At 37.4% G+C, this 26,837-nt stretch overlaps 2 protein-coding genes across 4 annotated transcripts in view; both read left to right on the forward strand.

Annotated features, from left to right (window-relative positions):
- Positions 1-295, forward strand: part of MPP4 (MAGUK p55 scaffold protein 4) — a 38,131-nt gene extending 37,836 nt beyond the window's left edge. The window contains exon 21 of the mRNA XM_060015595.1: positions 104-295. Coding sequence (XP_059871578.1) covers positions 104-295 — 192 coding nt within the window. The remainder of the gene's footprint in view (positions 1-103) is intronic.
- Positions 296-1,652: 1,357 nt separating this feature from the next.
- On the forward strand, positions 1,653-25,059 carry TMEM237 (transmembrane protein 237). 3 transcript variants are annotated; one of them, XM_060015596.1, is made up of 13 exons: positions 1,653-1,760; positions 4,452-4,483; positions 5,086-5,096; positions 6,012-6,068; positions 8,282-8,419; positions 16,637-16,757; positions 17,775-17,932; positions 19,097-19,220; positions 19,513-19,704; positions 20,866-20,939; positions 21,602-21,695; positions 22,535-22,656; positions 24,425-25,059. In XM_060015596.1, exons 1-13 carry the CDS (start codon positions 1,707-1,709, stop codon positions 24,490-24,492), a joined length of 1,245 nt encoding a protein of 414 aa, XP_059871579.1. In that variant the 5' UTR covers positions 1,653-1,706; the 3' UTR covers positions 24,493-25,059. The 3 variants fall into 3 exon arrangements, with proteins under 3 accessions (XP_059871579.1, XP_059871582.1, XP_059871581.1); XM_060015598.1 differs by lacking the exon at positions 1,653-1,760 and adding an exon at positions 2,097-2,495; XM_060015599.2 differs by lacking the exon at positions 5,086-5,096 and having other exon boundaries at positions 1,653-1,748; positions 5,983-6,068.
- Positions 25,060-26,837: the final 1,778 nt, after the last annotated feature.

Raw genomic sequence — 26,837 nt, forward strand, 5'->3', positions numbered from 1 at the left:
TATAAACAGCTACACAACTGAATGTAACAGCAATTACAAACTGCATATTATTTCTATTTGTCTCATTAAGTTTGCTATGCATATTTTTCGATTTCTCCTAAAGGATGAAGATCTACAAGAGATGGAGGATTTAGCCCAAAAAATGGAGACTCAGTTTGGCCAGTTTTTGGATCACGTGATTGTGAATGACAGCTTGCAAGATGCATGTGCCCAGTTGTTGTCTGCAGTTCAGAAGGCTCAGGAGGAGCCTCAGTGGGTACCAGCAACATGGGTTTCCTCTGATACTGAATCTTAAGGAGGCCTTCTGCTTAATACTGGAGTTGTAACAATGTTCACCTATTACAGAGAGCTGGAAAAACAGCTGCAATCTAAAACAGCACTATTGCATTTGCCCTATTATAATGTGTGCAACTTTAAAAGTACTGCAGTTCATTAATTAATCTTATTTGAAAAAACAACCTGTATTGTATGGTTATGTAGTTATCTATTTGGCTTTCAGGGAAAAATGTGTTCCTTTACCTCATATGCAGCAATTGGTAGGAATAAAACAATGTTAAGTCACTGAGTAAAAGAACCTTTCACAGATTTCACATGGCTTTTGTATGATTCAGACAAAAAGAGCTTTCGTAAATAAAATACGTCATATTTAATTTCAGAAACTGTATTTTACCTTATGAAACTTCTGTTGTATAAACATGGATTTGACAAAAAGTACCTAGTTGACTAACTGCAAGAAAGAAGGGTTAATATACACATTTCACATCTAACATCAAAACTTACGGAAACAGCACTGCTCTCATTTTACACATTAGGCTGCAAGGAAAAAGTATTCTTTTGATCAGGGCTGCAACAATCATTAATTTTCCCAAAAGCCAGTATCTACATTTATGCCTAAATTAGGAAAAAGCAATGGATTTTAGTGCTAGAGACCAACATCTGAGAAAACCACGGGATGAGGATGTTATTCCACGAAGTCTTGTTTTTCTTACTTCCTAGAGTCTGAGACTTCCAGTCGCTAAACTTGCCCTAGTATCTGTTCATCTTCTGCATCATTCCCTAACTTTTTCCACATCCATGCCATCCCTCTGCTCTTTCTTAACTATAAAACAGAGTGTATGCTTCAAAACATCTGTAGCTTTTAAATTTAAAGTGAATAAGTGTTATTTTTCTAAGAAACTCGACCAAACAAAACGAAGAAAATTAAGTCATTTTTAACACTCATGTGACCCCGGATTTGATTTTATGCCGTGCTTCTTTGGATGGAGGATAAGCAACTGGAGAGAATCTGAGAATTGCCTCTATCAACACACATATACACACACACACACACACACAAGCAACTGGAGAGAATCTGAGAATTACCTGTATCAACATACACACACACACACACGCACGCGAATCTGAGAATTACCTGTATCAACACACACACACACACGCACGCACGCACGCAACTGGAGAGAATCTGAGAACTGCCTGTATCAACACACGCGCGCGCGCGCGCCTGGTGGCTAAACGGGTGAGTAACTCCGACGCCTCGGAATGTCGAGCTTGGCAAAGCGGGGGCAGGCGGAGACCCGGCCCGGGGGCGGTGGCATAGTCAGGCGCGAAGCCCCCGCCTCCCGCAGGTCCCGGAGGCGGCGGCGTAGCGGGGAGCCAGGCTCCAGCCGGCGGCTGTTGCGCCGAGAGAGCCAGGCCGGCACAGCGCCATGCGGACGAACTCGGGGCTCCGGGTGGAGGAGGACCACCCGGTGAGCGGTGAGGTGCGCGTTGGCCGCTGCCGCTACCTCTGGGGCGGAGTGGACACCGACATGCTGGGGACCAGAAGGGGACAGCCCAGCTCGGGGAGCGCGCGCATCGGCCCATTTGGCGCTCACAGGATAGGGCTGGGGGTCGGGGGCGGGAAGTTCTTCTCAAGGCCGGACCCGAACTCCAGGAGCTGGGCGAGGAGCCAGGCTTGAAGTTTCCGGGGGCCTGCGTGCGCATGTTGCCATGACGACGCCTCACCCTGCTGCCGCCCCTTCCCCTTCGGGTCCGGGGCCTGCCACAGAGGGTCTCTTTATCGACTTCTCCGGAGGGCATTTAGCCGCCCGGGAAAGAGCCGTTTGCCAGCGGGGACTTTTAATCCTGGGCTTCTCTCACTTCCCTCGAACAAATCACCGCAACCACTTGGGAAACCATGGAAAAATCGTGATTGCTACACCGCACCCGCTGGAGTCTCTCCTCCCGGGCATATCAGCCCTGACTCCGACGCCCCCTTTTCCGCAGGAGTAGACTGGAAAAGCCCCACCAGGTCTCCGCGCTCCCCCTCGCTCCCACCCTGATGGAGGAGGCTGCGGGCCAGAGCGGCCTCTGCGGCGCAGTTCGATGACGCATTGCGCCTGTGCGCGGGGCCCGCTGGGCGGGTGTGAACCCGGGCGGGGTGTGAGCGACCCGCAGCTGGGAGTCAGCGGCTCCCAGGCAGCCCAGCTTTAGACGGAATGGGGAAGAAGCAGGTGGTAAGCGAGCCTTAGTTACTTTCAGTTCAGTTGAGCCGTCCTACTTTTGAGGAGTGTCGAGGTTGGGTTTCTGGATGGATGATACGTCATTTTTGCGGGACTTTTGAAATGTGGAGTTATCGTGTGAACTGAGTCTTTGGTGAGAAAGCGGTCCATAGCATCTTTAGAACGATACCGCTTTGTAGATAGATAGAAAGAGCAATAACTATCCTTCTTTGCTGGTTGAATTTTGACAACTGGATAGTGTTAAGACAGCTGGCCTTGTCCTAATCTTTTAGCATTTGTATTAACACACTTTTTGAATGAATGGATAGGTAAATGGGACAGTTGTGGAACAAACTACGAGTGTTTAAAATTTAACCTTTTTAAATCAATGTCCTTTGCAAGCAGCTTGAGATACTTGGAACATTAAACTGATTTCTAGGCATTTTTGTTAGTATTTTATTTTGAAAGATTCCAGAGTGCTACTTAACTGTAATTTCTCTGAACTGCAAACACTTTTCTTATTCATGTAAAATAGCATTTATAAGTTTTTTTTTCTTTCTGCCCTAAATGCGTTTTTCACACTGTATGTTTCAGAGTATGTTTTTAAACAGTATGTTACTATGTGGCTTAAAACTTCCATTTGCTTCCCATTGAATTAAAACAAAATCTCTAATAATTGGTGATGTTGAGCATGTTTTCATGTGCCTCTTGGCCATCTGTATGTCTTCTTTGGAGAAATGTCTATTTAGGTCTTCCGCCCATTTTTTGATTCGGTTGTTTGTTTTTTGATACTGAGCTGCATGAGCTGTTTGTATATTTTGGAAATTAATCCCTTTTCAGTTGCTTCATTTTCAAATATTTTCTCTCATTCTGAGGGTTGTCTTTTCATCTTGTTTATGGTTTCCTTTGCTGTGCAAAAGCTTTTACGTATAATTAGGTCCCATTTGTTTTTATTTTCATTACTCTAGGAGGTGGGTCAAAAAAGATCTTGGTGTGATTTATGTCAAAGAGTGTTCTTTCTATCTTTTCCTCTAAGAGTTTTATAGTGTCCGGTCTTACGTTTAGGTCTTTAATCCGTTTTGAATGGTACAGATGAACCTATTTGCAAAGCAGAAATAGAGACACAGACGTAGAGAACAAACGAGTGGACACTAAGGAGGGAAGGGGCACATGGGATGAATTGGGAGATTGGGATTGACATATATAACAACTATGTATAAAATAGATAACTAATGAGAACCTGCTGTATAGCACAGGGAACTCTACTCAGTGCTCTGTGGTGACCTAAAAGGGAAGGAAATCTAAAAAAGAGAGGATATATGTATACATATGGCTGATTCACTTTGCTGTACAGCAGAAACTAACACAACATTGTAAAGCAGCTATACCCCAATTAAAAAAAAAATCCAGGCTCCTTCCCTTTGTCTTCCTAAGTAATCTGCCCATGCCTTGATAACTGTGCTTCATCCTTATTGGCCTTCTTTTATCTGGAACTCTCTAAGCCCTATCTCCCATAAAGGACTTTGTATTTGCTCCCCTTTGGCTCCTTTCTTATTCAGGTCTCAACTCAAATATCTCCTAACTAAAGAGAGACTTTTCCTAACTAAAGTAGCACTCGTCATTCTTCTCTTCCATATATATATATATAATATATATACTTAACGTTATTGTCTAATACTTAACCACTAGAATGTAAGTTCCATAAGAGCAAGGATCCCTCTGTTTTGTTCATTACTATATCCCTGATGCTTAGAACAGAGCCTGGTCTGTAGACATTAAGGAATATAGGAAGGAAGGAACTTTATATGAAATTCAGAAGTGATAGGACAAATTAAAATTGCCCATCTGATTCTCATCAGTACCTCCTGGGTTTCACTTGACGAATAGGATTATCAAAAATTTGAAATAAATGAAGTAAAGATGCTCTAAGGTTTTTACTTACAAGAAGTTTTCTTTTTCTTTTCCCCATAGCGTCCTCCACGAGCCCTTCCACCTGTGCCAAGGTAAAAATAATTTACAGTAATTTTATTATTGAGTTTTAAGAATGCAAAGTGAGTAAAGTGAGAAAAATTGACTAGTACTTTTACACAATTATAATAATTCAGAAGAGACTTCCTGAAAGTTTAAAGATGAATAATTCTTGAATCATCAAGATAACAGTTATAATTAAATGCTCTGTTTCAGAGACTAAATGTCCACATGTTAGGATAATGGATCCATTCTTAATGTTTTAATGTCTTGTTTATCAGAATTCTGATCCTCTTTTGTTTGCTAGAATAGTTTCCTCAGAGTTTAAGCTGATTTTAATCAGTGACAAAATAAGAGTTCTTAATCTGTTTAATCCACTTTATTAATAGACAGTAGGGAATATGTATATGTAGGTTCAGAAAATATTGGGGTTACTTTGTTAGTCTTATTAAACAGCTTATTACTGATAAATAATAAGCTAGTTTGTAAACTAGCTGATTTTGTGTGAAAGCTAATTTTATTTTAAGTTTGTAATGATTTAAGTCAATTTTCAGTCTAACAATATAATAGATTTCTAATTAACAGAGTTTCTCTTTTTGTCTCTGTCCTGATTAAATTTGGTCGGTGTCATATAAAGTGCTAATCAAGGTGAGTTAGTTCACTGTTAATGTAAAACTTTCTAAATACAGTATTTGGTGTTTGAAAGTTAGTTTGAGTCCTTCATTTTCTCTTAAACTTGAATCTGAATAGTATAATTTATAATGCTACAATTTTTTATCATAGTAATCTCCTATGACTGCCGTTTTTAAAGGATGGTTGATATATAACACTAGTTATGTGGCTGATATTTGACCTTATAAATTAAAAAGCATTCATCCCTGAACGGAGTCACCTAGAACATAACTGTTGGCTAGATTTTAGTTCCATAATAGGGACTACATCTTCCTTTGTCTCATTTCATCAGGATAGGCTGGGTTATGTCACACTAACCCCAAAATCTCAGTTACTTAATATTATACGGGGTTTTTCTGGTTAATGCAAAGTCCATTGTAGCAACAATCCAGGACAGTTACCTTTCTCTACCTCTTCACTAATGATGTAGTGATCCCGGCTGCTTCCATGCTGTGGTTCTGCCATCTTAACATGAGACCTTCTCAGTTGCCACAGCAAGGGAAGGAGAAGCTGGAGGGTTACTCACTGGCTTTTTCAATGTTTTGGCCCCCAAATGGCACAGATCACTTCATCTTGCAGCCTATTGGCCAAAACCAGTCATAGGCCACACCTAAGTGCAAGGGGGCTGGGAAATGTAGGGGATCAGATGAATATTTGGTGAGCCCACTTTCTGTCACAGTTTATAACATTACTGACCAGCCATGAGCTACCGGTACTGTACTATGGGCTCCCTTTGACTTTGTCAGTCTCTTGCCTTCTTCCCCTAATGTATAGAAATTGGCTGGACCCAGGGGAAAATAGGGAAAGGTCTTCCCTACTAAAAGTTCCCCTTTGACTTTTCCCTGCATTGAATTTTAGGCAGCCTTTTCTGTTGTTCTTTCTGTTTTATAGATGATATTCCACTTAGTCGTCCTAAGAAAAAGAAGCCCAGAACAAAAACCACGCTAGGTAAGAAGTGTTCTCTGTTGTGTGGGATCACAAGTTTTCCCAGGACCTCAGGCATGCTAAACATCGCAGATCAGGGAGAGGCCAGGCCCCAGTCCCAAGTCACTGCTGTGTTAAGGATAGAATCCAGTTCACTTTGAAGCAGTGGGATTCTTGGTGGCAGTGAGGGACAAGGTAGTGGGCAGCCTGAAGAGTATCTAGATACATTTGTGTAGTAAAGGGTTATGCTGCCCTGGATCTTACTTCCACAACATTCTTGGACTCTTTGAGGTCTTTCATCCCTAGATAACATAAGTTGTCTTGAGCTATGATTGGTTCCAGACCCTTGAACAGGATACTGGATTTAGAGACACAAGGTTCTTGGATCCCTCATTTCAGTCAGAGAGTCTCTGCATTAGAACATGAGTCTGAAAGCAGGGCCGTATCATCCAGGTATTAAAGCTCCAATAATGAGCAAGTTCTGTGAACTTTTTTTGTCCCATTCACTGATAATCCTGGATGTTCTGTCAGTAACTCAAACTCAGCACGTCCAGAATTTATCATCACTTTCAACAATTAATCAAGTTTTACTGCTTACTTACAAATTTCTTTTAATGCCCCCCCCACCCCCACTCTCCCAGTGACTGGGGCTGGAAACCTCAGTCGCCTCTCACTGGTCGCTTCACTCTACTTGCTGCCTCTCACAAGCTTGCTTCTTCTGTAGTATCTTTTACGTTTCTTTCCCCTTGTCATTTCCACTGTCAGGACAACCGTAGTTAGCCTAGCTCCTTTCTTCTTCTCACCTGAGCTATTGGGGTAGCCTCCAACATTGTTCTGTACTTATAGCTTTCTTCCACCCTAGTCGGTCCTGCCCACCACTGCTGGATGAACTTCCTAAAGCTCGTAGCTGATCATACCTTATACCTGGTTGGAAACTTGTATTAGCTTATCATTGCCTAACAAATGGCGGAATACATGGTGGGTGGAGGAAAAGAGAGAAATGGAAATGGATGCATAGAGAAAGACATACAGATATGCAACAAAAAGAAAAGAGAGGCAGAGAAACTTAGATTCACAAAGATACTGAAGTGCTAGGCCCTAAAAATATACTCACAATTAAGTACGGACATGTACATGTGGATTTAGAAAGGTCACTGGTGAAGGATGCAATAAAGACTGAGTTGGAGTAGCAGAGGTAGGGCTCTATCCCAGCTACCAGCTTTTTTTCTTGTAAAAAAGAGGAAAAAAATCAGTGCTCTAGACAAAAAAGGAGGTGTATTGCTAGGCTGTTATTAAAATTGTTTTTCAATTAGGGTACTTCAAATTTTTCACTCCTACAGTTTGCAGTTCTTCTACATAAAATAGTAGGTGGTGGGGAAGAGATATTTCTATAGGTTGGATTGCTAGCAGTAAAACTGCTAGACAGAAGGACCTATGCATTATTAATATGATAAATTTCTGCTAAATTGCCTTCAAGGGAGTTGTTATTTTCTTGCCACCAACAGAGTTTGAGTGTCACATTTGCTAAATCCTTGAGAACATTGGAAAATATCAATCTTTCAATTCTTTTTGTCAACTTAGTGGGCAAAAAGTAGCTTATTTTAGTTTCCGTTTCTCTGAATACTAATGAGGTTAAGCATCTTTTCATTTGTTTATTCACTCATTTGTATTTCTTCTTTTGTGAAGAAGCAATGTAGTGAATGTAATGAAGTAAAATTCAAATCTGCCAAAATGGGTCGAAATCTGTTCAAAGATTTGATGAGGGGAGAGATTGAAATGATCAGATGAAGAGATTTTTAAGTAGCCTGTTAACTCCAGTTATCCGTGATGACTTTATCGTGTGTTAATTTATTAATGAAGGACTAAACTATATACAGGCTGATAATTCTCAAGGCATAAGACAAGAACATTCCCTATGGTGACAGTTTCCATTACATTTTCACCTTTTTGAAAGTTCAGAAGCAGTTTTCCTCCTGCCTTTCTTTTATTCCTCTTTCTAGCCCCCTGGTTTTTTGCTTCCTCATTCTTCCTTGTTCCCTCATTTATTTCTTTTCCCAACTTAAAGCCCAAAGTTACAGGTGAGGAGGGAGGAAATCAAGATTTGGGGCACAATTAGTTCTGTAAGAGAAGAGGTTATTATATAGGAAACATTCCAGTTCCCCGTTTCCCTATATTTTTAAGACTTAGTAATCTCTGCTCAAGTTATCCCAATTTTTTCCAACTCCATTTCTCTGTAGCTAGTGCTTCTTTGGAAGGTCTTGTTCAGACTGCTGTTCACAGGCCACCTGAGGGCAGTGAGCCACCAACTAAAGACCCCATAGAACATCAAGAAGCTCCTGTTCAAAGGAGACAGAAGAAGACGAAGCTACCTCTTGGTATGTAAAGAAACTAAGGTTAGGTTGTGACAGCAGTTGTGATTTTGGGGGTATGATTAAAAACCTGTCTGTTCCTATTTTTCCCCACCCATATCCCAGTTTTTTCTTTTTTTGCTTAAAATTTTTATCGCCAGAGTAATTCCCATGGGTTAAGTCAGGAATATTTTAGAGGATCTCTTTTGAGCGTATCTGTACAGATTATGAGAAGGGGTACAAATTCAGGACCAAAACAGAAAGTTCAGATCTTGGTATGTATATGAATTTGGTATATTATGAATGGACATTGAGATTAGTGGGGAAAGGAAAAATTCTGTATTAACAGCAATATAATGGAGGAAAAGCCAACATTTTTTGAGTCTCACTATGTCTCAGCACTATTCACAAGGTAAACAGAATATTATATCATTATTTTGCTATCAAACTGGCAATGCTTTTTAAAGATTATAAAATCCCAAACTGTTGGATATAAAAGTATTGGTGAGAAATTGGTATACTCGTGCAGCACTGATAGAAAGTATAAATTGATATAGCCTATCTGAACTTATAGGAATAGAAGTAACTACAATGGCTACAGTAATTAAAGGATGCTAACTGTAACATAAGAGTAGAAACTGGTAATAACCAAATATTTAACAATGTGATACTGCCTAGATAAATCATGTTTTACCCATTTAATAGAAACCAAGTACTCATTAAAAGGATTGTTAAAGTAAAATAGTGACATGGAAAGCCATCAGTAATATATTGTTAAGTCAAAAACAAAGATTATAAAATAGTATGTATCAAAGGGTCCCATTTTGGTAAAATATGTTTTATTAATTTCCTAGGGCTACCGGAACAGATTACCACAAACTGAATGACTTAAAACAGCAGAAATCTAGTCTCTGACAGTTCTAGAGGATAGAGGTCCAAAATCAAGGTGTCCACAGGGCCACGCTCCCTCCAAAGGCTCTAGGAAAGAATCCACCCTAGCCTCTTCTAGATTCTGGTGGTTGTTTATAATTCTTGGCATTCTTTGGCTTGTGACAGCATAACTCCATTCTGTGCCTCCATCTTCAGATTTTTCCCTGTGTTTCTGTGTCCAAATTTTGCTCTTCTTATAAGGACAATAATCACTGGATTTAGGGCCCATCCTACTCCAGCATGACCTCATCTTAACTTGATTACATCTGCAAAGACCCTAGTTCTAGAATCTCATTCACAAGTATTGAGAGTTAGGACTTGCACATATCTTTTCCGGGGGACACAATACAATCCAGACCATATGTATATACAAACACATATGTAAAAAGAATGGAAGGCTATAGCAAAGTGTCAACAGTGGTAGGTTTTTTAGAAGGAGGAATTAGGTATGATTTAAAAAAATTTTCTTTCTTCATTTATGTTTTATTAATTTTTATATATTTTATGTATATAACTTTTATAATAATTAGAAAAAAGAAAATAGATTTTGTTAGAGTAAAACAAAGGAAGGAACAAAGATTGGGAGATTAGCTCTCTCCTATTAACATCAGCCCCGAGGAATAGTTTATTACAAAATAGTTTCCCTGACTAATTCCTTGCTTCTTAGAAGATAGTAGATCCTTATTAGATGAAAGAATTATAGGAGTAGAGGGCAGGAACTAGAAAAGTTAGGAGAATGGAGCACAGTTTTGAGATGCAAGTTGAAATGGGATACCACAGTGCCTGGGGGCACTAAGAGGAGAAGGAGTGGGCAGAAGAGGGCAGAAAAGGAAAGAGAGACAGAAATGACCCTAAGACAGCTTTACCTACTCTACAATTTATTTCATTACTGGCAGTAAATATAGTTGAATTAAAACTACTCTCTTAGACACTTACTCACTCTCCCTGCCTTGTGAGGACACGCAAAAAGACACCTGTTTGCAAGAAAGCTCTCGCCAGAATACAACCATGCTGGCACCTTGATCTCAGACTTCCAGCCTTCAGAACTATAGCCTCATCCACCAGAGGGCAGACAGCAGAAGCAAGAAGAACCACAATCCTGCAGCCTGTGTAACAAAAACCACATTCACAGAAAGATAGGCAAGATGAAAAGGCAGAGTGCTATGTACCAGATGAAGAAACAAGATAAAACCCCAGAGAAACAATTAAATGAAGTGGAGATAGGCAACCTTCCAGAAAAAGAATTCAGAATAATGATAGTGAAGATGATCCAGGACCTTGGAAAAAGAATGGAGGCAAAGATCGAGAAGATGCAAGAAATGCTTAACAAAGACCTAGAAGAATTCAAGAACAAACAAATAGAGATGAACAGTACAATAACTGAAATGAAAACTACACTAGAAGGAATCAATAGCAGAATAACTGAGACAGAAGAACGGATAAGTGACCTGGAAGACAGAATGGTGGAATTCACCACTATGAACAGAATAAAGAAAAAAGAATGAAAAGAAATGAAGACAGCCTAAGAGACCTCTGGGACAACATAAAATGCAACAACATTCACATTATAAGGGTCCCAGAAGGAGAAGAGAGAGAGAAAGGACCAGAGAAAATATCTGAAGAGATTATAGTCGAAAACTTCCCTAACATGGGAAAGGAAATAGCCACCCAAGTCCAGGAATCGTAGAGAGTCCCATACAGGATAAACCCAAGGAGAAACACGCTGAGACACATAGTAATCAAAATGGCAAAAATTAAAGACAAAGAAAAATTATTGAGAGCAGCAAGGGAAAAACGACAAATAACATAGAAGGGAACTCCCATAAGGTTAACAGCTGATTTCTCAGCAGAAACTCTACAAGCCAGAAGGGAGTGGCATGATATACTGAAAGTGATGAAAGGGAAGAACCTACAACCAAGATTACTATACCCAGCAAGGATCTCATTCAGATTTGACGGAGAAATCAAAAGCTTTACAGACAAGCAAAAGCTAAGAGAATTCAGCACCACCACACCAGCTCTACAACAAATGCTAAAGGAACTTCTCTAACACGAGAGAAGAAAAGGACCTACAAAACAAACCGAAAATGGTAATAGGAACATACATATCGATAATTACCTTAAACGTGAATGGATTAAATGCTCCAACCAAAAGACACAGGCTTTTTGAATGGATACAAAAACAAGACCCACATATATGCTGTCTAGAAGAGACCCACTTCAGACCTAGGGACACATTCAGACTGAAAGTGAGGGGATGGAAAAAGATATTCCATGCAAATGGAAATCAAAAGAAAGCTGGAGTAGCAATACTCATATCAGATAAAATAGACTTTAAAATAAAGAATGTTACAAGAGACAAGGAAGGACACTACCTAATGTTCAGGGGATCAATCCAAGAAGAAGATATAACAATTATAAATATAATTGCACCCAACATAGGAGCACCTCAATATATAAGGCAACTGCTAACAGCTATAAAACAGGAAATTGACAGTAACACATAATAGTGGGGGACTTTAACACCTCACACCAATGCACAGATCATCCAAAATGAAAATAAATAAGGAATCAGAAGCTTTAAATAACACAATAAGCCAGATAGATTTAATTGTTATTTATAGGACATTCCATCCAAAAATAGCAGATTACACTTTCTTCTCAAGTGCACACAGAAAATTCTCCAGGATAGATCACATCTTGTGTCACAAATCAAGCCTCAGTAAATTTAAGAAAATTGAATTCATATCAAGCGTCTTTTCTGACCACAATGCTATGAGATTAGAAATGAATTACAGGGAAAAAAAATGTAAAAAACACAAACACATGGAGGCTAAACAATACGTTACTAAATAACCACGAGATCACTGAAGATATCAAAGAGGAAATCAAAAAATACCTAGAGACAAATGACAATGAAAACATGACGATCCAAAACCTTTGGGATGAAGCAAAAGCAGTTCTAAGAGGGAAGTTTATAGCTATACAAGCCTACCTCAAGAAACGAGAAAAATCTCAAACAATCTAACCTTACACCTGAAGTAACTAGAGAGAGAAGAACAAACAAGACCCAAAGTTAGCAGAAGGAAAGAAATAAATATTAGCAGAAATAAGTGAAATAGAAACAAAGAAAACAATAGCAAAGATCAATAAAGCTAAAAGCTGGTTCTTTGAGAAGGTAAACAAAATTGATAACCATTAGCTAGACTCATCAAGAAAAAAGGGAGAGGACTCAAGTCAATAAAATGAGAAATGAAAAAGGAGAAGTTAAAACAGACACCACAGAAATACAAAGCATCCTAAGAGACTACTAGAAGCAACTATATGCCAGTAAAATGGGCAACCTGGAAGAAATGGACAAATTCTTAGAAAGGTATAACCTTCCAAGACTGAACCAGGAAGAAATAGAAAATATGAACAGACCAATCACAAGTAAGGAAATTGAAACTGTGATTAAAAATCTTCCAACAAACAAAGTCCAGGACCAGAGAGCTTCACAGGTGAATTCTATCAAACATTTAGAGAAGAGCTAACACCCATCCTTCTCAAACTCTTCCCAAAAATTGCAGAGGAAGGAACACTCCCAATCTCATTCTGTGAGGCCACCATCACCCTGATACCAAAACCAGACAAAGATACTACAAAAAAAGAAAATTACAGACCAATATCACTGATGAACATAGATGCAAAAATCCTCAACTAAATTCTAGCAAACAGAATGCAACAACACATTAAAAGGATCATACACCATGATCAAGTGGGATTTATCCCAGCGATGCAAGGATTCTTCAGTATATGCAAATCAATCAATGTGATACACCATGTTAACAACTTGAAGAATAAAAACCATATAGTCATCTCAATAGATGCAGAAAAAGCTTTTGACAAAATGCAACACCCATTTATGATAAAAATTCTCCAGAAAGTGGGCATAGAGGGAACCTACCTCAACATAATAAAGGCCATGTACGACAAACCCACAGCAAACATCATTCTCAATGGTGAAAAACTGAAAGCATTTCCTCTAAGATCAAGAACAAGACAAGGATGTCCACTCTCACCACTATTATTCAACATAGTTTTGGAGTCCTAGCCACAGCAATCAGAGAAGAAAAAGAAATAAAAGGAATACAAATTGGAAAAGAAGTAAAATTGTCACTGTTTGCAGATGACATGATACTATACATAGAGAATCCTAAAGATGCCACCAGAAAACTACTAGAGCAAATCAATGAATTTGGTAAAGTTTCAGGATAGAAAATTAATTCACAGAAGTCTCTTGCATTCCTTTACACTAATGATGAAAAATCTGAAAGAGAAATTAGGTAAACACTCCCAATTACCATTGCAACAAAAAGAATAAAATACCTAGGAATAAACCTACCTAGGGAGACAAAAGACCTGTATGCAGAAAACTATATACACTGATGAAAGAAATTAAAGATGATACCAACAGATGGAGAGATATACCATGTTCTTGGATTGGAAGAATGAATATTGTGAAAATGACTATACTACCCAAAGCAATCTACAGATTCAATGCAATCACTATCAAATTACCAATGGCATTTTTTTTATGGAACTAGAACAAAAAATCTTAAAATTTGTATGGAGACACAAAAGTCCCCAAATAGCCAAAGCAGTCTTGAGGGAAAAAAATGGAGCTGGAGGAATCAGACTCCCTGACTTCAGACTATACTATAAAGCTACAGTAATGAAGACAATATGGTACTGGCCTAAAAACAGAAACATAGATCAATGGAACAAGATAGAAAGCCCAGAGATAAACCCACGCACCTATGGTCAAGTAATCTATGACAAAGGAGGCAAGAATACGTAATGGATAAAAGACAGCCTCTTCAATAAATGGTGATGGGAAAACTGGACAGCTACATGTAAAAGAATGAAATTAGAACACTCCCTAGCACCATACACAAAAATAAATTCAAAATGGATTAGAGACCTACATGTAAGACCAGACACTATAAAACTCTTAGAGGAAAACATAGGAAGAACACTCTTTGACATAAATCACAGCAAGATCTTTTTTGATCCACCTCCTAGAGTCATGGAAATAAAAATAAACAAATGGGACCTAATGAAACTTAAAAGCTTTTGCACCACAAAGGAAACTATAAACAAGACGAGAAGACAACCCTCAGAGTGGGAGAAAATATTTGCAAACGAATCAATGGAGAAAGAATTAACCTCCAAAATATATAAACAACTCATGCAGGTTAATATTGAAAAAACAAACAACCCAATCCAAAAATGGGCAGAAGACCTAAATAGACATTTCTCCATAGAAGACATACAGATGGCCAAGAAGCACATGAAAATCTTCTCAACATCACTAATTATTAGAGAAATGCAAATCAAAACTACAATGAGGTATCACCTCACACCAGTTAGAATGGGCATCATCAGAAAATCTACAAACAACAAATGCTGGAGAGGGTGTGGAGAAAAGGGAACCCTCTTGCACTGTTGGTGGGAATGTAAATTGATACAGCCACTATGGAGAACAGTATGGAGGTTCCTTACAAAACTAAAAATAGAATTACCATATGATACAGCAATCCCACTACTGGGCATATACCCAGGGAAAACCATAATTGAAAAAGACACATGCACCCCAGTGTTCATCGCAGCTCTATTTACAATAGCCAGGTCATGGAAGCAACCTAAAATGCCCATTGACAGACAAATGGATAAAGAAGAAGTGGTACATATATACAATGGAATATTACTCAGCCATAAAAAGGAGCGAAATTGGGTCATTTGTTGAGACGTGGATGGATCTAGAGACTGTAATACAGAGTGAAGTAAGTCAGAGAAAAACAAATATTGTATATTAACACATGTATGTGGAATCTAGAAAAATGATGAACTGGTTTGCAGGGCAGGAATTGAGACACAGATGTAGAGAACAAACCTATGGACACCAAGTGGGGAAAGTGACGGGGTGGTGGTGGTGGTGGTGTGATGAATTGGGTGATTGGGATTGATATGTATACACTGCTGTTGACTAATAAGAACCTGCTGTATAAAAATAAATAATAAATTTCAAAAATTCAAAAAAGACATACTACTCTTAGTAATTCAGTTAGGGTAAAATTTGAAAGTCAAGATGGATACCAATATACCTATATAGTTTTATAATTCATGAAAAAATATAATTTTTATAATTCATGAATATAATTTATGAAAAAAATGTATTAATAGAAATGACTCTTTTTAGAAAATTCAGGACCCAACTAAGTTTAGGCCAAAGAGTACTTGTGACTACCATTCTAGAATGTACCTACCTCTACAGGTCCAGCTTTCTAAATTTCTGTGTTTTAAATTTTGTTCATTTTTGTTTTGTTCAGAACATCTGTGGTAGGCTCTACTGCTTATATTATATTTCCAGCCCAGGCTGTAAGTGTTTTTTAAAATAGAATTTTCGGGACTTTGAGGGCATTCCATTTCCTGTATTTCCGGATAGGAAGAGTTTCTAGTGGGTTAGAAGCTTCCATTGACTCACTTGAACTTAATACCTTGTGTGCAGAAAAGAGTTAACACAGCAGGCCTGGACAGGCCCACTTTCTAGAGGGCCTCTTGACTGGCATCTGGGAACTTGGCTGGTAAACAATTTTCTACATTGATATAAAGCTTTCTCTATCAGGGTGGCTCACTGTGCATTTGTGCACACAATGTGATTTATGCTAAACATCTGCTTTTCTTCTGGTAGTCTAGAATTTTGGTATGTGCTCGGCAGAGGGTGCCTATGTGATCACTCCCAATAAAAACCCTGGGCGTTGAGTGTCTGATGAGCTTGCCTGGAAGAGAAAGCAATATATGTGTTGTCACAACTTGTTGCTGGAAGAATTAGCATATCCTGTGTGACTTCATTGATAGAGGACTCTTGGAAACTTGTACCTGTTTTCTTTTGGACTTTGCTCCATGAGCTTTTTCCTTTATGCTGATTCTGCTTAATATCTTTTCCCTGTAATAAAGTGTAACCATGAGTGTAACTGACTTGTGAATCCTTTGAGTGAATCACAGAACCTGGAAGTAATCTTGGAGATCTCTGACACACCCTGGGTGTTGGATTACTTAATTTTTTTTTCTATATTGTTTGGTATCACAATTTCAAACTTTCTCTTGAGTGTTTAGAGGTGTAAAATTTTAAAAATTAAGAATTTGTAAGATGGTGAAAAAAATTGGGGGCCAATTAAAATTCTTAAAGTTCTTTTGTCTTGCAGAAGTCTTGTACATTACTTTCCTTTTTACATCCTGGTAATTTGAAAAGTTAATCTACTTTATTTTCAGAACTGGAGACTGCCTTTACCCAGAAGAAGACTTCTAGTGCATCTTTATTACCAAATGAAAATGGTATCAACGTGGAGCCAGCTGAGGAGCCAGCTATTCAGAAACCTCGAAGGAAGACAAAGTAAGAATTTATTTGTCCTTCTAAATATTTTGCAGAGATACCTTGATGCTTAATTTCAAGCTCCCAAATGGCAGCTTCTAAGTCTTATTAAATACTTGTAGTTGTATATCTCTAGGATAAGTAATAGTACAAAAATATCAGTTAAACCAATCTAAGGGTAAATTTGAAAAGAGTAAACCCGCTGAGAAAAGTAAAATATTGTATTTAAATAAAAAATTTTAGGAGCTGTCTCTGAAGAAGAGGACCACAAATAGAAGATTTTGTATAAGTAATAAAAATATTACATATTAAAGATATTAAAAATTAAAGGTAATGTTAATAAAATAGGCTATATTATTTATTTTCTCATGTTAACAGAATTCAAATTACGATTTTTTTAGCAATACATAAAAATGTTTATTTTAACATAGGAAATCAAGTGTCAGGTAAAATATAATGGTATTCTTTCTTTTTTTTTTTTTTTTTTTTTTTTTGCGGTAAGTGGGCCTCTCACTGTTGTGGCCTCTCCTGTTGCGGAGCACAGGCTCCGGACGCACAGGCTCAGCGGCCATGGCTTACGGGCCTAGCCGCTCCATGGCATGTGGGATCTTCCCGGACGGGGGCACGAACCCATGTACGCTGCATTTGCAGACGGACTCTTAACCACTGCGCCACCAGGGAAGCCCTATAATGGTATTCTTTAAAGAAGTTCACTGGAAGTTATATTACTTGTTTGTACTTGGAAGTGACTCTGCAAATAGAGATCAATATCTATATAGAATCATGTAATTTTAAATCTGTGAAGAAGCTTAGGAATCTCGTTCAGTCACTTCATTTTCCAGATGAGAAAACTGAGGCCCACAGAAATAAAAATGACTTGCTGTGCATAAGAGTTAATAACTGATCCATTTGAGTAAAAACCAAATTTTGTGACTCCCAAGTCCAAGGCTCTTTCCACGAGACTCACAGGTACCTCCTTATTTGGGTCTGTAAAAAGTTAATAATCATCCATTTTTCTTACTTTCTCCCTGATTATAGGAAAACCCAGCCAGCAGAATTACATTATGCCAATGAGCTAGGAGTTGAAGATGAAGACATAATTACTGATGAGCAAAGTAGTCCAGAACAACAGTCTGTACTGACTGCACCCACTGGTATTAGCCAGCCTGTAGGGAAAGTGTTTGTGGAAAAAAGCCGTAAGTAGGTCTTTGTTTTGGAATGTGAGCTCTTTAAGAATTATGCAAGGATATCCTTTGACCTGGGAATTATTCTTCTGGAAATCTGAATTAAGGAAATAAGCAAAAATATGGATAAAAATTTGTACATAAAGCTAATCATCACATTGTTATTCATGAGAGTGAAAAACTGGAAAAAACCTAAATGTAAAACAGGAGGGGAATGATTTCAGACAGTTATGGCATATCTATACAATGAAATCTTCTGCACCACTAAAAATAATGTTTAGGGAGAATTTTTCACTTCATGGGAAGATTCTAATGAAAAATAAACATAAATACACACATGTAGTTTGATTTCAGCTATAGAAAATTGCATAGGACAAAAAAGACTAGAAGGAAATATGCCAAAATATTAATGCTGGTTGTTTCTGTGTTATGGAATTATGGGTAATTTAAAAAATCTCCCTCTACTCCCACCCATTTCTTTATTCTTTTTTTTTTTTTTTTTTTTTTTTGCGGTACGTGGGCCTCTCACTGTTGTGGCCTCTCCCATTGCGGAGCACAGGCTCTGGACGCACAGGCTCAGCGGCCACAGCTCACTGGCCCAGCCGCTCCGCGGCATGTGGGATCTTCCCAGACCGGGGCACGAACCCGTGTCGCTTGCATCTTCTTAAGACAAGTGTATGAAACAACCAGTTTCTTTTCACATCACAGAATGCCATGCTACACTAACTGTCATCTTTTCCTAAGAAATTTAAGGTGTTTTCAAATATTGACTTTTATAGTGTTGGGATTTAAACTTTAATATTTGTAAAGTCTCTAAATTAGAGGTTTTTAGACTATGTTATGTTAAGGGTTTCCAGACTTTGTTCTGAGTTGCAAGTTCATTATTGTATTTCATTAAATATAATTGATTTCTAAGACTGTTACTGTAACATCTATTTTGGGTCGAGAAGAAAGTGCATGGACATTGTTTACTTTCCTTAAAGATAAAAAAATAGTATGTTTTATAAACTGAAAGAAAAGAGCCTTCTGAAATAGGGACCAAATCAGGGAGAATTTTTACATAGGAAAACAGCAGAATTTCAGTCTCAGTGTGAGGGTTCTTAAGTGTAGAATAATAGGAAAGACCACCAGGGTTCCCTCTTGTTAGTTGTTTATAGTTGTGTATTGTGTTCTTAGGGCGATTCCAGGCTGCTGATCGCTCAGAGTTGATAAAGACCACAGAAAAGATAGACGTGTCGATGGACATGAAGCCTTCCTGGACCACCAGAGATGTTGCACTGTCAGTGAACCGGGCTTTCAGGTGGCTGATTTTGTTGGACTTCTCTTAAAACAAATGTTCCATAATTTTTTTAAAAAAGTGTTGATTGTTCAATACTATTAACAAAATTGACAGCTTAAAATGGTGGTGGGTATAGTTTTTAAACATTCAGTTAGAGTTAAATGATCTGCCTATCAGTGTGGTAAAAAGAAAAACTTGTTTTTACTTTTTGTGAAATGTTGAATTTTATTCTTATATGTGAAGAGACTTGAAGAATGTTTTAGCTTTTTACTTTTGTCATTCATGTATAATAATGAAACCCTTTTCCATTCAGGATGATTGGTCTCTTTTCTCATGGCTTCTTGGCTGGCTGTGCTGTGTGGAATATTGTTGTGATATATGTTTTAGCAGGAGACGAGCTTTCTAACCTCTCAAACCTTCTGCAACAATACAAGACGTTAGCATATCCATTCCAGAGTCTTCTCTACTTGCTTTTGGCTCTAAGTACAGTTTCAGCTTTTGACAGGTAAGACTCTTGAGACTGCAGATCCCTCTAACTTTTCTTCAGGAGGAAGTGTTGAGCAAAATGTGTCCCTGACTGACTGACATTTTCAAAATAGAATTATATTAATATTATTATTAATATTATATTAATATTTTAATTATTAATTAATTAAACAATTAATTATATTATTATTAATTAATATTATAATATTATTTTGACTTTTTAAAAAAGCCATTCTGTTTCTGGTTTTTTTTGGGGGGTGGGGGATGGGACTACTGTGAGCAAAAATATCCCCCAAAGTCTTAACCCATTCCAGCATCAACTCTAAGCCCAAAATTTCATACAAATATAATCAGCTCAGAAAGTCCCAAACATCTTCCAGATGACCTGAATCAGGTATAGACAAAACTCTGGGTATTTTATTAGTTTCCTAGGGCTGCTGTAACAAAGTACTACGAGCTGGGTGGCTTGAAACAGGAATTTATTTTCTCACAGTTCTGGAATGCAGAAGTCTAAAATCAAGGTGTGGGCAAGGTTGGTTCCGTTTTGGAGGGCTCCAAGGAGAGTCTGTTCCTGCCTCTTTCCTAGCTTCCAGAGGTTTCTGGCAGTCCTTGGTGTTCCTTGGCTTGTAGATGGATGCATCACTCCAACCTCTCCTTCTGTTGTCACATGACAGTCTAGTCTCTTCTGTGTGTGTCTTCTCTTCTTGTAAGGACACTAGTCATATTGGATTAGGGCCCATTGTAATGGCCTCATCTTAAGTTGATCGCATCTGCAAAGACTCTATTTCCAAATAAGGTCACGTTCATAGGTACCAGAGTTTAGAAGTTCAATATATCTTTTTGGGAACACAATTCAACCCATTAAGAAAAACAACGTGTAACCCAATAATATGGGTAGTAGAAAGAGGTATAATAGAATCTAATGAACTTTGCCAATCAAGTTTAATTTATTTCTTCTTAACTCTAAAGGAATGATGACTAAAATAGTCTTCTAGTTAAATGTTTTATGTTGCCTTTGTAAATAAGATATCCTTTCATGTGTGTTAAGTATAAACTGTAGCTACTTAAAGCTTAGTAATAGACAACACATGTGGTAGCATTAAAATAGAGAAGGAAGAAACTATTGTCCAGAGAGTACAGTTTTGTAAGATGTTTACAACTGCACTTTTGTATTTTCTAGGATTGACTTTGCTAAAACATCAGTAGCCATCCGAAATTTTCTTGCCCTGGATCCAACAGCTTTAGCATCTTTCTGTGAGTAAATTTGATAACTCTGTAACTTTGAACCAGAAAGAGTATAATTTTATTTTAAAACAGACTTTATATTATTGCTACTTATAAACATTACATATAGATATTCAGCGGAATTTGTAATTAAAAAACCATGGTAGGCATAATTTTGATAGAATTATTTTTTAATAGAGGTTATCTAAATAACTTTTAAAAGCTTGTTATTCTGTATTGCTTAATATTTAACTTTTGTGTTTTCTACTTAACATTAAACAGATTGAGCTGATAGGGCATTTTAGTAACAAATACTATTTTATATCTTTTTGATAATTTGGAATAAATTTTGTTCTAATTATGAGAATATTAATAAAAGTAATTTTAGGACCTTGAGTAAGTCATTTAATTTCTTAAAAGATCTTCTAGGTTCTTGTCAGCCTAATGATGAAATAGTAAGCATCAAAACACCCTTCTCTACCTATATTCTTGAAAAATAATGTAAGACTATCCAGCCTATTGAAATTGACTAAGTGAAATTTTTTTTGTATCATCATTCCCCAAAGTACAGATTATTTTTGATCTTAAAGTAATCTATAAGTTAAAAATAATTAATTTTAATTAATTTTATTAATTAATTAAAAATAATTGTTAAAAATACATTATTAGTAATTCATTTGTCTTTTTCTCAGTGTACTTTACTGCTCTTATATTATCTCTGAGTCAACAAATGACAAGTGACAGAATCCACCTTTACACACCTTCTTCTGTTAATGGTAGCCTCTGGTAAGAATTCACAGTAGCATTAGTAATTGTTGATTGTAATAACAGCAACGATGGGAGTAATGGTGCTATTCTTATCCTTTCACTCTTTTACTTGTTTTCATCTATAAATAATATTGAGGGCCCTGTTTTATTACCAAAATTATGGCCAAAAAAAACCCTATTCAATTGGTTAATGGGTAACTATTGTTGTATACTCCTGCATTTCTAATGAAATGTTTTGTAAAAAAATCTGTTTTAAATCTCTGAAGTTATGGTTTTAAAATAAATCATTACATGGTGAACTGGGGGAGCACCACATCCTCACCCCCAATCAGGGAGCCTGATACCGCAGAGTAGTGATGGGAGTGGGTACCTTGGGATAGAATCAGGAAACCAAGCAAGAAAGAGGAAACCACCAAGAAAGAGAGTGAACTAGGGAGAGTCTGCTTCCGCCGATCAGTGGCCAGCCATGAGAGTGACAGGATGGCTGAGATCCCACTTCACAAAACTTAGAGGGGCAGTCTTGTTTGAAGAGAGTGGCTAGGGGCTTGAGGTTAAGAGAGAAAGGAATGATTGAAGAGTAGCACTAACAGTAGTTGGAAGGGAAACTTAGAAAAATTCTTTGGCAACAGTAAATTTCCATTACATCTGTGTACAAAGTAAATCTGTTTAGAATTCAATAACATTTGAACCTTTGTTCTCATGATATATATGGTGTTATTTTATAGGGAAGTTATAGTTTATGCTTGTTATTCCTCTGGGTGAGGACTGCTCATTTTGTTTAAAGTTTATAAAATAGATATATCTGGATATATGGACCAAAATGAAGACATTTCTAATGAGTATTCCTGTACCTTTAGGGCAGAAGGAGTTGAGGAACAGGTTCTCCAGCCATGGATTGTGGTGAATCTGGTGGTGGCCCTTCTGGTTGGATTATCTTGGCTTTTTTTGTCTTATAGGCCAGGCATGGATCTTAGTGAAGGTATGTATTAAAGAAAAAATAGTATATCATAAAATCTTCTGTAATGACTTTATAAATCTTCTTTTAATGGATATAGCTTACAATGTTTCAATAACAAAGATATATTTAAAGTAAAATAACTTAAGAAGAAGAATAATAAAGTGGTGAAACAGAATGCCACGAGAAGCAGGGAGGAGTGTGTAGGAGAGCTGTAGTCTTGAAGTATCGAATACTTCATGAGGGGCTTCTGTGGTCCTGTCTCATACTTTGGAGGCATTTCTTCTCTTGGAACGCTTCAGGTATTTTATAGGAAGTTTTTGCTCTTCGTTTCTCTTAGTCTTTTTCTGATCAAAGTATCTCTTAATGTGAAATAAATCATGCTTCATCTATTAGCCTCTGTTAGACACATATTCAAGTGAATTTATTCTTACCTCCTCCTCTCCCTGCCACAAAATCTTAACCCCTCGTTGTCTAATGAAGTGTTTAGTAATCCTACCTTCAGTGTGCCCAGGCTGAAGTGAGATTTGCTAATCTCTATCCTCAGACCCCTCTTGGAACACCTGAAGAAGAGTCACATTAGCAAACTGTTAGTCTTCTCAGCACTGCTTTGGGAACTGCTTAGTATTTGTATTGTAAGTTGTATTTCCTGGCAGATGTTCCACAATTTCACCCTTGAATCTCTTTGATATTTTCTGGACTTTGGTTATTATTTTATTCTTGATTGGTTAAACATCCTGAGCATTTAACTGCAGTTTGACCAACTGATTATAGCCTATGTCTCAGAAGTCTTGGAACTGAGAATCTTTTCAACATTTCCATTTGTAAAAACCAAGACAAAAAATGTGATCTTCTTGTGTATTTTCATTCATAAATGTACCTTTGCTCATGTTGTTCACTAATTATTCCTTTGGATATATTTAAAGTATTAAAAGAAATCTTCTTAGGCTTTAAGTATTTTGCTGTTTTTCTTTCACTCAGTATAGTTTTTAGTCATTCAAAGATTTTTTCATCTAATGCTTACATCAGGCGACTTCATTTTGTTAATTCCTAAGGTTTTCTTCTTTTGTATTTCCTGATATTTTAATAAATTATGTGTCTATGCTAAGTAATAGTTTAAATGTAGAAATGTCAACTAATAACATTCTGCACTGTGGTTGGGATTAAAGCTGCATGCAGCTGGCTTGTGTAGTATTCAGTCTAAATCACAAAGTGTGTGTTACTTATTAAATATTTCCAGAATCCTGCTTTTAGGGTCATGTGAGTCAAATAACATTTCCATGTGGATAAAAAAAGGAAATATAAAATGAGGATGATAATACTCGCTTAAAGAGTTGTTATGGTGATTAAATAGGGTAACATATTTAAGATATCCTGGCACACACCTCATCTTAGTTCCAGGTCCTCCACTGCATCTGTGTCCTACATTTTAGGTTATCATGATCACTATAGAATTAGACCTCTTAGATGTCTAATGATCCTGGATTCTCTAAGTGACTTAAATTTCCTGGTAAGAGTTATTATATTGTCTCTATTATATTATATGTTTTATTTTTCAAGGGTTTATAATACATTCAAAACTTGTATATCTCAAAATGCAAAATGTGTACATTTGTCATTAGTTCACCTTTTAAATCAGATTTCACAATCAAGAATTCTTACTTGTACTTGAGGGCTTTCTATTATCATATAATATGTCAATATTTAAAGACTGTTTATAACTAAGCTATAAAACTCTTTTTGAGATACTGGGAAATCATTTTGAGTGTGATTTGTTCATCTTCTCTCCCAGAGTTGATGTTCTCCTCTGATGTGGAAGAATATCCTGATAAAGATAGAGGAATCAAAGCCTCTTCATAGTGCCAACTCACCTTCAGAGTAATTACCTAGTATTTAGAATTTTTCCCATTCTTGTTTTTAAATGTATTTTTATAAGATATTTACAGATGTATTTGGAATTGATTTTTCGATTATATAATACTGAAGAATTTCTCAGGATTATGGAAAATGTTAAAATTGTATCTGTGATTTATACTCAACCATTAATTTCCATAGCATTATTGTCTTTATGACAAAGGAGATGCTGAGGTAGAAACCAGCAGGTGAAAGTGTTTATTTCCTGTTTTCTCAAATTAGTTGCATTTATAATCATTATCTTTAAAAGTACTGTATACAGTGCTTTTAAAAAAGCCATAACTTTAGTGTTACAAAATAGGTTTAAACATTAATTTAGGGAATAGGGAAGAAGGGGGGAAAAAGGACCTTCATTATTTTTCATGACTCCTTACTGAATAAATTGAAATATGAAATTTGGTTTTTTTTGAAACTGGTTCAGTGGTTGTGTATCATGTAATAAGTCTAATGTAATGTAATTTAGCTTGAAAGATGCTTTATTTCATGGCTAATAAAAAGGAAATGTAACTTTTATTTGAAAAGTTTTATAATCGTAAAAGTTTATTTTTCTTGAAGACCTGTACCAGTAGTTCCCGTATCTGGTTGCACATCAGAATCATTTAGGGAGCTTTAAAAAAACATATATTGCAGAAGAGAAGCCAAGTGAGCCAAGAGCTCAGGAGAACAAAGGAGAGGCCTGCGAACCTATTAATACTCACTTGACCTCTGCAGACCCCTTCCCCTGCTTCTTTTTTACATGACAAGAAGTATGAGTAGAAATTCACTATACCTAATCTCAAGCTCTTTGTCAGAGAGATCTTTGGCTGTCACGGAAATCCCACTCTTCAGGTGGGTCCTGCACTCAAAGAGGTCTCTTCAGAGCTGTATCCAGTGATGCCTCAACTGGTATGAGACCTAGAGCTCAAGACATTAAGGCTCACTGTGAGAAAAGGTGTCTCAGAAGCTCTTGAGCACCTCAGTACAACTGGGCCTGCCCTGTTAGCAAGCCACTGAATGCTGTGGAGCAGAAGAGGAGTGACAAATTGATGATGGAGTTGGCTGGCTCTGAGCACAGGTCTAAATTTGGTACGCACACCATACTAGGAATATCTTGCTGTTTGTAAGGCCAGAGCTGCTGAAAAGGGAATTCCCTTTCTGTCACAGAATTGTGAATCCACTGGCAATCCTGAAGTCATCCTGCCTGTTCCAGCTTTCACTGTGATCAGCAATGCTTTTCATGTTGGCATCAAGCTGGCAGTGCAGGAGTTCATGATCCTCCCTGCCAGCAAACTTCAGGGAAGCCACGCTCATTAGAGCTGAAGCTTACCACACCTGAACAATGTCGTCAAGGAGAAACATGAAAGAACCAATGTGGGGGATTTTGGTGAGCTGAATATTGTCCCCCAAAGATGTCCATGTCCCAATCCGTGGAATCTGGTGGAGCTGTACAAATTTTTCATCAAGGAAAACACAGTGGTATCTATCAAAAAACTTTTGGCCATGATGATTGAGAAACTTGGAGGAAGTTTGTTGCTAATGTATGTCTCCATGATTGGCTCAAAATCATAATTTTTCTCACCTTTCTCCATACATCACATGTTGGGTAGAGTGGTATACTTAGTAGAGTTCCTGAGGTATCAAAAAGCAAGATCCCCAGTGGGGTTTTTGTCATTGTTTTTTGGGTGCAAAATATTCGGTAATTAATACCTGCCTCTCCCCACTCCCCGCAGGCAGAACAAAATATACATAGGCTTCTATGCTCCATTCCCAGAGATTCAGATTCATTGGGTCTGAGATGGTACCTGGAACACTGTCTTTTAGAAAAAGGTATGCCAAGTGGTTGTGATATAGCCAGTAGACTAGCCAGCATTTGGGATCTCTGGCCTACGTGTACCATTTGTAATTTATTATGAAACAAAGCTTGGATTGCAATAGATGACTTGATTTGATCTTGATCAAATTGCTAGGTTTGTGAGAGGACAAAAAAAAAGAAAGAAAATGAATAAAACATGGTACCTGTCTTTTAGTGACTCATAATCTAGTCAAAAGACAGAGATAGGCATAGGAGTTGAAGAATCTAGGGAAGTATTTCAGGTAAGGGGTATGTGCAGGTCCTTTATAGGATGGATAGGATTTCTACTGGTGGAAGTGGAGACAAAGAAAAGGCTATACACGTGAGTGAGCTCTGAGGGATTTTTATTTGGAAACTATCAAATGTAAAATTGTTGAAAGACTAATGTAATAGCAACTGTAATCTATATCAACTTAGATTATTGTTAAATTTTTGCCTCATTTGCTTTCTTTCTTTATAC

This window comes from Delphinus delphis, chromosome 7, assembly GCF_949987515.2.
Source record: "Delphinus delphis chromosome 7, mDelDel1.2, whole genome shotgun sequence".
NCBI lineage: Eukaryota > Metazoa > Chordata > Mammalia > Artiodactyla > Delphinidae > Delphinus > Delphinus delphis.